The following is a 15,631-nucleotide window of genomic DNA, read 5'->3' on the forward strand; positions in this document are numbered from 1 at the left end:
CTTGAGTTTTGGGGAATAACTTGTGGTTTCAGTGCTCCCAACTCCCCAGAAAGCCTGGCTGGTGGGATTTGTGTCCATCATAGGTCCAAGGAGATGGGAAGACAACCATCCAGGTGGTTAATCCTGCTGCTCGACTGGGGGGATACCTGGAATAGCTCCAGTGAAGCTCTGTGGGATGCTCAAGAGGGGTTTAAAAAATATTAGGAAATACTGGAGTTGAGGCGCTTGAGTTTTGGGGAATAACTTGTGGTTTCAGTGCTCCCAACTCCCCAGAAAGCCTGGCTGGTGGGATTTGTGTCCACCACAGCGGATGGAGGGAGTTGGACACAGGTCCAAGGGTCCAAGGACATAGGAAGACACTCCAGCACTTCCGAGTTGGGAGGGACCTCCTGAGAATCATCAAAGCCCATCTCTTGTCCCTCCCCTGGGAAAGGAGCAGGGGGTGGGATAAGTTTGGAGACACCTGAGAAGTTCACCCTGAGCAAAGTGCTTGGGAATGCCAGGCTGGATGGGATCATCAGGTCAGCGGGTGTTGGGTGCTTGGCCCAGTGACCTGACCTGGCCTTCCTCCCGCCCTCCACCTCCTCCCGCTGAGCTTTTCCATGGAAAAACCTCGTTAACATCATTGCCGAGGCCTTTCCACCAGCTGCCACCTCCTCCTCCTCCTCCTTTGCCAGCTCTGTGCTAAAGAAGGCCGGGCCCTGCAAAGCCCCTCATCCCAATCCCGCTCTCCCGGGGCACGTCGGGATTCATTGGACCATTTAAGGCCAACGGCACCTTGGAATTCACCCGGAGCTTCCTTGGCAGCTGGGGAGGAGTCCTGGACATGGGAACTGCCAGCTGGGCACCATCCCAACGCTGGGCAGGCTGAGGCGGGAACCCCACAGCGGGATCATCAGCGGGATCGTCAGCGGGATCGTGGCACCTCCATCCCGCTGCTGGAAGGTTGGGGTGAAGTTTTGCCCCCGGCAGGTTTTTTTTCCCCGTCGGAATTTTTTTTCCTCCCCCTTTTTATGGCCCAACCTGTGGGCTGGCGGGGGTCCCGGGGGTGGGTTGGGGGGGTATAATTAGCCACCCCGACAGGTGGAAGGGATCAGATGGCTCCCAGCACCACCCCACAGCCCCAGCTTGGCCTCATCCCGGCGGAGAAGTGAAAATTCCCTGCGGCAAACCCGGCGCCTGGGCTTGGGAACGAACACGGGAGCAGGAGCGGGGGAGGCCGCTGTAAATAAACAGAAGGGGCTTTTCCAGCGGGAAAGGCGATCCCAAGCTCTGCCATCCCGGCTCCCCAAACAGCGGGGTGTGACCGGGGTGTTCCGGAAGGAGGGTTGGGAAAGGCGTGGAAAAGCCATTAGGAACCCGAGCCAGGAGCGCAGCCCCGGGATTAGTCACACACGGTTTGTTTGCTTTATTAAGTATCTTTTTGCCATGGAGCCAACAAACATGGGATTGACTCAGGAGCTCGGAGCACATCCCGATCCCAGCGCTGTCCCATCCCTTGGGGAAGAAACAGCCACGTTCCTTGGCTTTTCCCCAAAACCAACAGCATCCCTCAGCGTAGCATCCATGGGAGTTTGGGAGGCCAAGGCTCCTTTTTTTTCCCTGCTCTTCTCCTTTCCAAGCCCATTTAGGGCTGGAAAACCTCTATCCAGAAGTGGGTCTCACTTTTCAGGGATTTGTGGGGTTGTCCTGTGAAGAGACAGGATTTGGAGTTGATGGTCCTTGGGGGGGTGAGGGGGCCCTTTCCAACTCAGGATATTCTGTGATTCCAGGAACTGGGATGGTTGGACCAGGACCCGGCCCCAGGGGGTTTCCCATCCCCACAGTCTCGTGCTGTTATTTTTCCTCTTCCCTAATTTCGTTTCCTTTCTTTTTAAGGCGGTTTTCAGGTGGAGGGATTTGCTTTTCTCCTCATTAATATTTTGGGAGAAATTCCTCCATTTGAATTCCTGTCCTGTCACAGCCTTTTCCAAGCATTTGTCTTTGGTCCAGGATGTGTCCTGTCTGCGGGTGAGGTGGGAAAATGAGGAAAATGGAGACAGGAGCATCTGGAAAGCCAGGCTGGGAGAACTGGGAATGTTCACCTGGAGAAGGGAAGGATCCAGGGAGACCTGAGAGCCCCTTCCAGGGCCTAAAGGGATCCAGGAGAGCTAGAGAGGGACTTGGGACAAGGGATGGAGGGACAGCACAAAGGGAATGGCTTCCCACTGCCAGAGGGTTAGGTGGGATATTGGGAAGGAATTCTTGGCTGGGAGGGTGGTGAGGGGCTGGAATGGAATTCCCAGAGAAGCTGTGGCTGTCCCATCCCTGGGGCCAGGTTGGAGCAACGTGGAACAACGTGGGATGGTGGGAAGTGTCTCTGCCCATGGCAGGGGGTTGGACTGGGTGATCTTTCCACTCCCTTCCCACCCAATCCATTTCATGATTCCATGTTTCTCTGAAACCTGTGATTTTGGAGTAACGGCAGAGCCACAGCTCGACTTTCAAGTTGTCCCTTGGCTTCTGACAGAGGTGGAAAGTCACGGGAATGGGGGTTTTATATAAATTTTTAGTGGAAAAGCAGCACCATCCTCCCCCCCCGAGCCACGGTATCCGTGTGTCCATCTGCATCCCAGCCCTCCTGCTGCTCAGCACCATCCCAACCTCCGGCAGATGAGCTCCTCGCTCCGGTGCCGGATCCCCGGGAGGCAGAGCTGCCAAACCCTTCTGCCTTTTCATGGAGAGCTCTCCCAGGGCTCAGCGGGGATCCCGTTCATCCCAAAGGTCAGCACGGGAAGCCGCTCCCGCGTCCCCGGAGTCACGTTCCATGAAAAGGGCAGGAGCTCCCCCCCTTCAGAATGACCCTGAAACCCTCCTGGTGTTTCCTTTCCCGGTGGATTCATCCCGTTTTCCCCCCGCCAGATCCGTGCAAAATTTGAGAGAGGAGGTTTTCCGGGTGGGCATCTGAGTTTGGAAGGAGCCACGTGGTTGGAGAAACATGCTTTTCTTGTGGAGAGGGTCCCCGAGGGAATGTTGGTGTTGGGAATCCTCAGCTGGGCCGGATGGGGTGGATTGAGTCCCACCATGGATGTGGTGCTTCCTGTGAAAGCCAGGCTGGGTGGGATGGAGCATCCTGGCTGGGAGTGGGACTAACAGGGCTCCAAGACCTGCTCCCACCCTGCATCCCTTGGGATTCACTAGGATGGGCTCTCTGGATTGCTGGATTTTGGGAATAGTCGGAGATCAGAGAGAGGTTGTTCCTTCTTCTTCCCCCCGCCAACATTCCCGGTCGCCCTGAGGGAAATCCCACCTGAAGGCATCTCCTCTTCCCTGCCTGCATCTCTTCCCTGCCTTTCCCACTGCCAAATAGTGCCCTTTCCCAGCAGGAAGCCTTGTGGGGAAGCTCTGGAGCGCTGAGGGTCTGGAAGTGCCAGAAGCACTTTTAGGGATGAACATCTTGATGCCATCGTTTTTCCAGCCCCATTCCATGGCCACACTAAGCTTCCTGGGATGGGAGAGCATCAACCAAACTCATTTCCAATCCCTGGGCAGAGCAGGTTGAGCTCCAGCCTTCAACCACCTTCCTCAGGGCCGGGCAGCGATCCCAAAATAAGTCCTAAAAGGACTTTATTCCTGCTTTTCCCTGCTCCTTCCCAAGCCCTGAGAATGTCTGGGACAACTGTGTCCTCTCCAAAACCAGCTTCTCCAGCCCAATTAACCTCTCTGGGGACCTCCTAGCATGGCCACCTTGGGGGTAAATCATTGCCATCAAGGCTTTGGTGGCAAACTCACCACATCCATAAAATCGCTTGGATCCGTTAAATCACTTGGAAAACCGTGGGTGGGCGTGGAACATCCCGGAGGAGAATGTTATTTATAGGAGTGTTTTGCCGTGGGGTAGGATTTGGATCCGGAGAAGAGAACACCAACACATCCTCCCCTCCCTTTAGCGAGGTGTCGGTGGCACCCGCGGGAGCCCTTCCCGTGTTCCCAGGGGGTTTTTCCCGCTATTCCCGACGCCGCTCTCTCCTTCCCCGGCAGTGCAAGAAGAAGCACACGCTGGTTTGTTCTGACTTTGCCCGGAAGGGCGTCTGTCCCAAGGGTGGCCGCTGCAAACTCCTGCACCCCCAGAAGAGGCGGCACCCCAAGGAGGTGGGAGGAGACGGAGACCACACTGACCCCCCTTCCAAGTGGAGATGGGTCAAGGAGGAGCCGGACAGGTAGGAAAAAGCGGGATGAACTCGTTTTTGCCGGATTAAATGGTTTCCTTCCCGACCCGCTCCGGATCTTTCTTCTTCCAGGTCTTGTGTCCTGGTTTATTTTAAGGTTTTTATTTTATTTATCCTCCTGATGGAGGGAGGGTTGGGCAGTGTCCGTGTTGGAGGGAGCTGATGGAGAGGGAAGAGAGGATTCGCCCTTGGGAATGCACCATCCAGGGCTCCGGAAGCTCCAGGTATCTCCGAGGCTTTTGTGGACCTGGGAGATGGAGGAACCCTGGTGGGGATTCCACTGCTGGAAGTGGGTCCAGCCTATCCATAGCTCTGGGGGAAAACTGGAAACCACCATCCCTCTTCCTTAAATCCATGTGGAGAGCAGAGCTGAGCCCTCGGCACAGCATGGAGGGGTTGGATTCACCGCCGGGCGGGCACGGAGGTACCAGAGGCTTTGGAAAACAGTTGGATGCTGGGTTGGGTCCTTGGAAGCTCTCTGAGCTCTTCCTGGTGTTTTTGGGTGCTGGGCTGGACCCCCAGGCAGATGATGGACATGTTGATCCTCATCCTCACAAGGAGACGGATTTCCTTGGCCTCAGCACATCCTCCCCTTCCTTTCCCTCACCCCCCAGCCCTTCCTGCAGGACATTCCTAATGGAATTCAAGCAGTTCCTGCATCCCAATGGAATTCAATTTAAAGCCAAAGAGGGGATTTGGCTTTAAAAACCGAAGTCTCAAAGTCCTGCTTCGAGTGGGAGGAGAAAACCCGGAGCCAGGCGCTCGGCTCCTCCGCGGCTCTTCCCAGCGGGAGGTGGGAGTGAAGGTGGGATGGAAACACAGGGATCTGGGAGCTGTGCCAGCCTGGTCCAGGCTCCTTCCCGGGCCTGGGCCTCGTCCTGGCCCTGCCTTGTAAGGTAGCAGAGGGGGGACGAGCGCTCAGCAGGTTCTCCCAACTTATCCCTGGTGACAGAAGAGCCTTGGAATGACACCCAGCTCACGTTCCCGGTGTGAACGAGGTGTAAAATAGCTCCCTGCTCTTTTTAGGGAAGGAGGGATGAGCACAGGGTTGGATGGCTGGGAGGCTCCTGGCATCCTCCTGTGGGGATGGGAGCACGCCCTGGCTTGGAAGCTGCTCCAGAGGGGTTTATTTTTCCCTTTATTGGCACCGTGGTGGGAGATGGGAAACAAACCGGAGTGTCAGGTTTGCCTGGAAGAGAGAGGTGGGGTTGGGAATGAGCCAAACCCAGCGGGACATCTCCGAGCCATCCCTGCTCCCCTTCCCTCTGCTCACTCCCAAACAGGAGCCTCCATGAGAATCTGAGGAGCTGGAAAACTGGCAGGGAAGCGCAGGACAGGGAATCCAGCTGGGGAGGGAGGAGCTATGGCTGAATCCCTGTTGGTTCCAGGGATACGGAGCGGCCTGGGATGGAGCCCTGGGAGCCCTGGGCCACGTGGTGCCATTCCCAAAGTTGCCAAGTGGGATTGGTTTGCTTTTCCTTAATATTTGTCCCCTCTGCCTCCTGCAGGAATGATCCAACTCAGCTCCACGATGATGGGGAAATTCCTGGACCTTCCAGTGCGGAGCAGGAGGGGAAGTTTGGGAAAGAGGAGGACGCCAAGCCAACGAGCTGCCTGCAGAAGCTTCCATCCTTCATCTCCCTCCGATCCCCAGAATATCCCGGATTCCGGGGGTGCAAAGTGGAGAAGGATGAGGATGAGCCGGAGGAGAAGCCAGGTAGGAATCACATCCTCTGTTTTTCCTCCCGTGTGCTCCGAACTGCTCCCGTTTTCCAAGCAGGAGGGTTATTCCCTGCTGCTCTCCGTGAGTTTTGATGGGATTGATGTTCCTTGGGAGGCTCCAAACTCCCAGTTCACACTGGGAGCCCAAACTGGGTCTCCCATCTGGGCACAAATCCTTGTGTTCGCTCCCGAAACCACGTGGGAGGATTTTATCCCATGTTTTATCGTCAGCTCCTTCCTTTGGGAAGCACCACTGGGCCAACAGAAGGACCTTTGGACCATCCATCCCATGTGTTTCCCAGCGGGAAGTAACTTGGAAGCTTGCAAATCCAAACATCCCAGTGGGAAATGGGATGGGGTGTTTGACAGGCTACGAGTTGGAGGGAAGAGCTGCTTTAATCTGGGATTATCCACTTCGGAAATGGGTAGAAAGTTTGGGAAAATGCAGTTTTAGGATGAGCAGAACTCCTTGGGAATTCTGACACGTGCCTTTTTATCTCGGGAAAAGTTCAGGGAAACGTTTCAGTTTGAAACTGAGGGGGGGAAAAGAGTGGGAAAACTCTTGGAGCCATGAGGAGAAACGTCTTTGTTTCTTTCCAAAGAGGCTCCCGGCGGAGTTTTGCTGCATTTCTGCTTCTCCAGCGTTTTCCTTGGTTCCTAATTCTGGAAAATCCAGTAGGGAATGGGACTTTGGGCTGCTCCAGGGCTGTTTCTCCAGGAGCAGAGGTGATGGAGATGGCAAGGCAGGGAATGTGCCTGCTCCTTCCCAGTGCTGGCCGGGAGGTTTTTAGTGGGATGTTGCTCCTCACTTCCCTTTTCCTCTTCCATCCTTCTCCAGAGGGATGTGCAGCCTCTGGATCTCACAACAGGCTCGCAAATCACAGGATTTTGTGGCAGGAATGGTGGAATTCCCACCCCCAGCTCAGCCAGCACAGGATGTGGCTCAGTAGGACCCCTTCCCATCCTCAATCCCTGCTTCCCGTGTAGCTGGAGTGGGATCCCATTGGGAGGAGGGATGAATCCAGCACCAAATCCAGGCTGGAGCGGGCACCAAGAATCTTCAATCACTTCGAGCCAGGGAGGGCTGAGATGCCTGAACACTGTCGGAAAGAGAATTCCCAGGATTAACAACATATTCCCGAAGTCACAGGAGTGCACTTTGGACTGCAGCGTGGTGGGAACAGAGAGGGATAATTCTGGCTGGGAAAGCTCCTCTCACCTTCCCTTTCCAGGGATTTCTCTCCTGCTCCTTCCCTCTCCTTGGCCCTGGTTCAACTCCCTTTTGATCCCAGCGGCAGGGCCAGGGAATTGTTCCCAGAGTGGGGTTTTTATCTCCAGGATGAAGTTGGAGCAATTAATCCATGGATAAGAAGGCTGTTGAAAGTTAGATTGGCCGGGGAAGGCCCTGGATTACACTTGGCAGCCTGGAAGAACTTGGCAGTGAGGGTGTCCTTTTCCTCTTTATCCGGCGTGTCCGTGCAGGGAAGGATGATTTCCAGGCTTTTTGGGTGTGGGGAGGAGGAGCCGGTTCATTTGGGAATGCTGAGAGGAACTCCGCAGAGGTGAGGTCAGGGCATGCATTCCCTCCGTGCTCCTTTGCCAGGGGGATCACGTGGCATCAGGAAAACAGATACTGGAGGATCCATAGGGAAGGAAAACCGGGCAGGAATCACGGATGGCTGTAAAATCATCCGACGAGGAAGCAACTTCCCCGCCAAAGGAATGCGGCGAGTCTGGACACGGGAATGTTGTCCCGTGGGCTTGCCCATACTTGGGTCTCATCCTAACCCTCATCCAAGGGGTTTGGGGGCACGGGAGAATCCAGGGATTCCCAAAACCCGACGGGAGAAGAGGAATCCCAAAAGGAGGCGGGATGAGGCCGTTGGTGCTACTGAAGGACTGGTGGCCACTTCATCTGGGCTTGGTGATCCTGGTGGATCCCTCCCAGCTCAGAATATCCTGGGATTCCGGGATTCTGAGCTGTGTCAATGGTCAGGATGAGTCCTTGTGTAACCGGCATCAGGATTTTGGGGGTGATAATGGTGGGTTTGTGCTTGTGGAGCCTGGAGTCGACACACAAATTGTCGGGATCATAAATAAGGAGAGGGACAGGTTGTTATTATGGAATGAGCTGAATTCCCTGGTTAAACCTTCAGAATTCTAGGAAAGTGCCCTTTTAATCCTGGAACAGGATAAAACGTTGGCTCCGTGCGCGGCAGGAACAGGGAGGGGGCTTGGAAGTGACCTTTAAGGACCGGCGTGGGCAACAGCATCAGCTTGGGGGGGTCTCAGTGGGGGCCTGGGCTTGGGATACAGGGAAAGGGGATGGAAAATAGGGATGGGAATGCACGGAGCGGAATCCGCCATCGTCCTCCCACACTGCAAGAGAAGCCTGGGAATTTGGGGTGGGAGGAGTAATTTGTGGTTGAGGTGACCGGGCAAAGGTTGGACTTGATGGTCTTGGAGGGTCGGGTCTTTTCCAGCCGAAATGATTCTGGGATTTGAGGGCGCTGGAGCTTTCCAAGCACCCCCTGTGGAACGGGGAGGGCAAACCCCTTCCAGACCAGGAACAACCCCATGTCATCCAGCCAGGATAACCGGCAGGAAAACTGTCTCCCTTTCCCCTCCCACGGCCGTTCCCAGGTAACGGCCTTTTCCATATTTCACCTCCCAGTTAAATCCCCTGTGCCGGAACCTCACCGGCCCCCTCATCCCGACTCAACCCATTCCAAACCCAGCGCTAATTTAATTAAGAAGCCCCCATTTTAGTTAATTTGTTCGAGAAGAGATCGCCGCGAAACTCCCGGCGAGAACAGATGTTCCTCCTCTCCCCCGACGAACATTCCGGGCCGCGTAAATGGCTCCGCTCAGCCTTGTTTAGGAGAGAAAAGAGGATTTTATGGCTTCAAACGACCCTTTCTGTAAACATTTTACAGCTTCTCCGCGCGTCGGAGCAGCGATAAAACCCCGAGCAGCTCGGGCGGGGGCAAATTTGCCGCCAGACGGCCGCCGTTTGATTGTCGTATTTCACGGTCGTAACGTTAATGGAAGATGCTGCTCCAAGTCTTTTTTTAACGGCCCCGCCGAGCTCCGGCTTCCCGGGAATTCGGGGGAGGTGAGGAGGCCGCTCCCGGGTTTGTTTACGGCTTCGGCTTCCGGGAGAATCGCTTTGGAAGTGTGGGTTTGCTCCTTCTTTGTCGTGGGCACCCCCCCATTTGTGGTGGATCTTGGTCCGACCATCCCCAGCTCCTGGAGTCAGGAATAGCCTGAGTTAGGGATGCAGGAGGTTCATCCAAGTCCAACTTCTCGTGGGTTTGGCTTCTGGAGGAATCACTTTGGAAATGTGGGTTTTCTCCTCCTTTTTTCCAACCCCACTGGGGGCAACTCATTGGTGGTGGGTCATGATCCATCAGGAATCATGGAATCATGGAATATCCTGAGTTAGGGACCCACAAGGACCATCCAAGTCCAACTCCTTATGGGTTTGGCTTCTGGAGGAATCACATTGGAAGTGGAGGTTTTCTTCTCCTTTTGCCCTGACCCCAGTGGGGGAAACACAGTGGTGGTGAGTCATGATCTGACCATTCCCAGCTCCTGGAGTCAGGAATAGCCTGAGTTAGGGATGCAGGAGGTTCATCCAAGTCCAACTTCTTGTGGGTTTGGCTTCTGGAGGAATCACTTTGGAAATGTGAGTTTTCTCCTCCTTTTTTCCAACCCCACTGGGGGCAACTCGTTGGTGGTGGGTCATGATCCAACCATCCCCAGCTCCTGAAGTCATGGAATATCCTGAGTTGGGAACCCACAAGGTTCATCCAAGTCCAACTCCTTATGGCTTTGGCTTCTGGAAATGCAGATTTGCTCCTCCTTTCTGCTGACCCCCTGCCCCCTTTTTGGTGGGTCTTGGTCCGACCATCCCCAGCTCTTGGAGTCAGGAATAGCCTGAGTTAGGGATGCACAAGGTTCATCCAAGTCCAACTTCTTATGGGTTTGGCTTCTGGAGGAATCACTTTGGAAGTGGGGGTTTTCTCCTCCTTTCACCCTGACCCCAATGGGGGGAACACATTTTTCCTGGAATCCTGGAATGGTTTGGGTCGGAAGGGCCCTTAAGAGGCACCTTCCACTAGGCCTGGTTTGTTGGGGTGTTTAAGCTCAGTTTTAAGGTCTCACCCACCTGTGGCAGAGGGTTTGGAGACCCTCTGGTATTTTAGGCTTGGCTCCAGGATTTTTGCCTCTTGGCATCCCTGTGATCCCACCCGGAGTTCTTTGATGACCTAAAAGCTGGAAGGGCCCTCCAAGGTGGTGGAATTCCATCTTCTCCAGGATAAGCTGCAGCTTACCGGGAAAGGATGTCAATCCATGATCCCTGGAGCTCACAGCTGGTTGTCCAGGTGCTTTTTCCCTCCTAAAAGATGGAATTAAGGAGAAGAGACACGGAAAGGGTGTCCCAGGATGGGTGGAAGCCTGGCAGGAGATTGGCACTGCCGGGAATGGTGGGATGTCTTCTCCACCACATCCCCACTTCTGAGCATCCATGGGAGCATTTTTCCTTCTGGATAAAGCTCCTCATGGCATCCCAGCCTTGGTGTTCCCGGCATCCCAATCTTGGTGTTCCCTTCCCTTGAGGGACAGAAGGTCTGGGTGGAGCAGCAGCAGGATCGTCTCCACATGGATTTGGTTTGGGATGGAGCCAAGGAGATCCAACACCCCCCCCCAGCTGCTTTTTCCATATGAAAAGCTGGAAAATCCTGGAGCGCTGCCCTTTCCAAGGCCTCTCAATTTTTGGGCTCCCCAAAGTGGCCTGGAAGGGAGGGGGTTAAGGGATATTTTGCCTTTGGGAATGAGGGGGGGGGGGGAAGTGTTTTTGGGGGAATTTCCCCTCATGGCATTAAACCTGGAGCCAGGGGAACCTGGGATGCAACCCTGGGGAAGGTGGAGAATACATTCCTGGAGGAAGGTGCAGGAGAGGGGATGAAACCCCTTGGTGGCATCGGGAGAACGACGGAGCCCGAACATCCCATCGGGAAATCGGGAAGGGAAACCCACAAAAATTCCAAAGCTTTTTATAACGGGATGGTGGAGCTTGGAAAAGCCACGTCCTGTTCCTTTGGGGCTTTGGGGCATCTCCAGCTGCTTCCCACTTTCCCACCCCATGGAGAAACCCACAGGAATTGAGCAGGGAGAGGATTTGGGGCCTGGATTTTCCCCTTCACCTGAAGGAGATTCCCTGCCTTGAGATCCCTTTAAACCCCTCTTGTACAGCAGCTGGAGGAAACAAATTGGGTTTTCCCTTCCCTGTGGGATGCAGCTGGAGCCTCTCGGCTCCGAAAAGCAGGTTTTGATTGAAAAATCTAATGGGGCCACCTGAAGTGTGATTTACTGCCCCGTCCGCCCCTCAGACTGGATAATACATTCCGATTAGATTTCCTTCCTTTTCCCTCCTTTCCCCCGGAGAAGAGTGGCAAGTCCCCTCCGTCTGCTTGACACCTCCTTAGGCTCAGGCAAAATAAATGTTGATTTCCATCAGGGAAAAGGGGAGGAGGGTGGAGAAAAAAAAGTACTGGAAGTCCGAAATTCTCTGGCCAAAAAGCCGTCTGGGTTTCCGACGGAAAACTCGCGCTCCTCTTCCTTCGGAAGCGGTTCAATCGTGGTAATGGGATAACAAAAAAAAAAAAAATAATAAAAAAGGGGGTTTCTCTTTTGCTACTTGATATAAATGATGCACCTGGTTCCCAGGAGATGGATGGAGCCTCTTCCCAAAGGCAGGGAAAAGCGGGAGAAGGGGGGGAGAGAGGCCCAAGATTGATCACACCATTTGCAGGATCTCCCAAGCACAAAAGCGGAAAATGTCTTTTCTTCGCCGGGGTTGGAAAAGCGACTCCCCCTCACTCACCGTTTGCTCCGGGTTTCCCGCCCCTTGGATGCGGTTTTCGCCCATCCCGCTGCTCTGGTTTTTCCGGGAGTAGTGTCTCCCTCTATCCCACAACCACTTTAGTCCTTTCACACGACCTGTTTTGGGTTTGTTCCCTTATTCCTGCCTCAGTGTTTTGAGGGATGTGTTTGGGATGGAGCGCGGATGCTCCGACAGCGTCCGGGCTCCGTGCCGGAGTCGGGAAGTTATCTATGGTCAATTTAAAAATCCCCCAAAAAAACCCCCAGGAATCCATATTTCTACTTCTCTAAACACATTTAATTTGAGGGACTTTGTGGAGATCAGATAAGGAAGTTTCTCTGGCTCATCCAAAGGGAATTGAGCCCTTCCCACCGTTCCCGCTGAACCAGGACCACGGTTACTGGTGGGGCAGGAACATGGACATCCTGATTTTGGCCCCTTGGGACGACCACCAGCAGCTCTGGACTCTAATTCCAGCAATCAGAATGGGAAATATTAATTAATGAAGTTTTTTCCAGCTCATTCAAAGGGAATTGAGCCCTTCCCACCATTCCCACTGAACTGATGTTGGGGTTGCTGGTGGGACAACATGGAGATGCTGGTTTTGACCCCTTGAGGTCCAGCAGCTCTGGACTTTAATTCCAGCAATCAGGGTGGGAGATATTAGTTAATGAAGTTATTAATTAATGAAGATCTTCACTAAGGAAGTTTTGTCTGGCTCATCCAAAGAGCCATTCCCACCGTTCCCACTGAACCTGGGCCACAATTGCTGGTGGGGCAGGAACATGGAGATGCTGGTTTTGACCCCTTGAGGTGACAACCAGCAGCTCTGAACCCTAATTCCAGCAATCAGAATGGGAAATATTAATTAATGACGTTTTTTCCCAGCTCATCCAAAGGGAATTGAGCCCTTCTTGCCATTCCCACTGAACCAGGTTGCCGGTGGAGCAGGACCACGGACACCCTGATTTTGACCCCTCGGGGTGACGACCAGCAGCTCTGCTGGACCTTAATTCCAGCAACCAGGGTGGGATTTGGAAATCCCAGTCTGGAAAAAACCCACCTACTTGGGGTCAGCTGGAAAAGGAGGAGGGGGTCGCCGTTCCCGGGATCTGGATTCCGCTCCGTCCCCGGATGCGCCGCGGCCGCCCCTGATGTATGGATGTTGTGTGAAGGGTGGGAAGGCACTCAATGAGCCCTCCTTGTTTTCCATAAATTAGCTCCGGATTGATGTGTCACTGCCGGCGCCGCTCCCGCTCGGAGCCGGTTTGTTCATCCAGGTTGAAAAGCCAAGGAAAACTCTTGGAGATTCCCTTCGTTGAGTGTTGCTTGGGGTCCTTCCCCCACTCCTGCCTCCCCTGCCCCCCCAAATCCTTCCTTTCTGGGCTTCTCTGAGGTCCCCGTGGTCCCACCTCCAATGTTGGGAATCGGGCTGTGGAATTTTGTGGGAACGCTCCCAAGTTGTGTGTGCTGCTCCCCCAGAACACCTGGAGGGGGTTTGGGCTGGATTCCCTCTGTCTTCTCCATGACCTTTCCCACCTCCTCTAATCCCAGGTGTGGGGGGGAATTTTCCCACTAAACCTCCAACAAGCTGCGGGCCCGTTTTTTTTTCTGGGAAACCTCCTGTTTTTCCAATCTGTCCATCCATCCCAGGGGGCCACTGCTCTCCTTCCCACCCTTCACTTCCCCCACAGAACCACCTTTCCAAACCCTTTGGAGAAGGGAAAACAGGAGAACCTGCACAAAGGTTGGGTTGAAACGGGGGAAGGACTTCTCACCTCAATCCATGGGATGTTCCTGGGCTTGTCCTCCAGGGAGGTCACTTCCCAGGGCTTTCCATGAGCATCCAGGCCCCTCTTTGGAGGAAGCAGAAGCCATCACCTGGAGCATCCCAGGGGAGTGCTGGCAATTCCTGGGGAATGCAGCTTCCCAGTGCTCTGCTCCTTCCAGCTCCATCTCAGCCTCAAAGCAGATCCTGGTGTTCACCTTGTGCTCCAGGGGGAAGGTTTGGATCCTTTTTAATTCTCTTTTTTGCCCATAACTTGGGAATTTTTGCAGCAGATCAATGGGAAGGGACCTCCCAGTGCCCTGAGGATGCTCAGGGATTTGGGGAATGAGCCATCCTGAATGTGGCCAAGGATGTGGAGCAGAAGAGGAGCTCAGGACGCTCCCACTCCTTCATTCCAAGGGATTTCCAAGTTGACCTGAGCCAACCTCCAGGACTTTCTCCTCTTTTCTCCCTTTCCCCTCCCAGGCACCACCAAAAGGAAGAGGATTTTGCCACGGGAATCCTCGGAGGACTCGGAGGACACCCGTGTGGAAGGTGCCAGAGGTGAGGCCGGCAGGCACTACCGGGGCGGAAAACCACCCACATTCCCAGTTTTTCCGGTGCTTTAACCCCTCATGACCAGGCAAGGAGAAGCCTGGGAGTGTCCAGGTGTGTTCCTCACGTCCCACCATCCCCTTTCCCTGCTCTTCTTCCAGGCAAACGGCTGCAGATCAAGCCCCGGCTGTGAGGAATTCCCGATTTCCCGATCCCGGGATCAGCCGACCCGCTCAGGAACCGGAGAGCCGGGCACGACCTGGCACCTACCTCAGGACGCCGTGTCCAGACATGGCACCACCCCCTTCTCCTCTCGCTTTTCCGGGACACCATTCGGACAAGGAACAGCGTGGGAATACACCTCTCATTCCCACCGGGAATTCCCGCAGGAAGCGGCTTCGTTTGGAATCTTTGCGTTGACCAATAAACGACCTTTCTCCGTTGGTTTGTTGGAGGCAAGTCCTGCCAAATTGAAGCTCCTTGGATGTCTGTGGGGTTGGGAAGAGCTTCCTATTCCTGTGGGTGCTGTCCCGGACACGAGGTGATCCGGGGACCTGAGGTGACGTTCCCAAATCCAGGGCAGCCACGGGCCGGGATGTAACGGGATGTAAAGCCCCCACAGCCCTGATCCCTCCATCCCGCTCCATTCTCTTGCTTTTGGGAGGGGATTTCTTGGAGCAGGGCCATGTTCCGAGAGCATTCCTAACGGGAATGTGTGTTGGGAGTGGTGCCGAGCTCTCATCCCGCAGCGTTTTGGGATCTGGTAGCTCCTAATTCCCACCTCTCCTCATCCCAGTGGGACACCCAAACCAACTCTTCCAGAGGTTTGGGGTTTTTTTGCCGGAGCAAAGCACGGAGAGGGCGTTATGTCACCAGCACCACGGGGGTTTTGCATCCATAGGCACCACTTCCCAGGGATTTTGGGGAACCCCCCCACAGATGGGATTTGGGGGACACCTCCGAGCCACAGGGGGAGATGGTGGGATTTGCCCATCCAAACGCCCCTCGGGTGAAATCCTGTGGGAAAAAAAAGGCTCAGCAGGGATGTGGGGAAGCGCTGGGGCTCCCTGAGGACGTTTCCCGGGAATGGGGTGGGCTCAGGTGCTCTGTGGCTCCGGGAAGATGCCGACGGCATCCAAACACCACCCCGGGGGGTTTCCCTTCCCAGAGAGACCCCCCATGGTGGGAAGGGGGGTTGTCACCATCCCAAATCCAGAGCGTTTCCCCCCAGGGATGGATGGATCCCACCCTGGGATGCCCCTTGTATCCCAAGAGCTGTTTTGTAACAAAAGCTCCGTCGTCTCTGTCGCCGTGAAATGTCTTTTATTTTAATTCCTGTGGTTTGGTTTGTAAATAAATGACTTTCCTCCCCCTGGGGACGGGAGTGTGGCTTTTCCTCTCTCTTTCCAGCAGGAACATCCCATCAAAAATCCAGTCTGATCCAAGGGAGGAGCTGCTCCAACCCTTGAATCTTTGATTTTTTTAAAA

The 15,631-nt window shown here is 54.6% G+C and overlaps 1 protein-coding gene across 1 annotated transcript in view; it reads left to right on the forward strand.

The window, feature by feature from the left end:
- Nucleotides 1-14,965, forward strand: part of ZC3H3 (zinc finger CCCH-type containing 3) — a 129,847-nt gene extending 114,882 nt beyond the window's left edge. The window contains exons 11-14 of the mRNA XM_029959255.1: nucleotides 4,021-4,199; nucleotides 5,717-5,925; nucleotides 14,075-14,152; nucleotides 14,305-14,965. Coding sequence (XP_029815115.1) covers nucleotides 4,021-4,199; nucleotides 5,717-5,925; nucleotides 14,075-14,152; nucleotides 14,305-14,336 — 498 coding nt within the window. The 3' untranslated portion in view covers nucleotides 14,337-14,965. The remainder of the gene's footprint in view (nucleotides 1-4,020; nucleotides 4,200-5,716; nucleotides 5,926-14,074; nucleotides 14,153-14,304) is intronic.
- The last annotated feature ends 666 nt before the right edge of the window (nucleotides 14,966-15,631 follow it).

The sequence above is a fragment of the Manacus vitellinus genome, unplaced genomic scaffold (assembly GCF_001715985.3).
Source record: "Manacus vitellinus isolate BGI_N305 unplaced genomic scaffold, ASM171598v3 scaffold_1_pilon, whole genome shotgun sequence".
Lineage (NCBI taxonomy): Eukaryota > Metazoa > Chordata > Aves > Passeriformes > Pipridae > Manacus > Manacus vitellinus.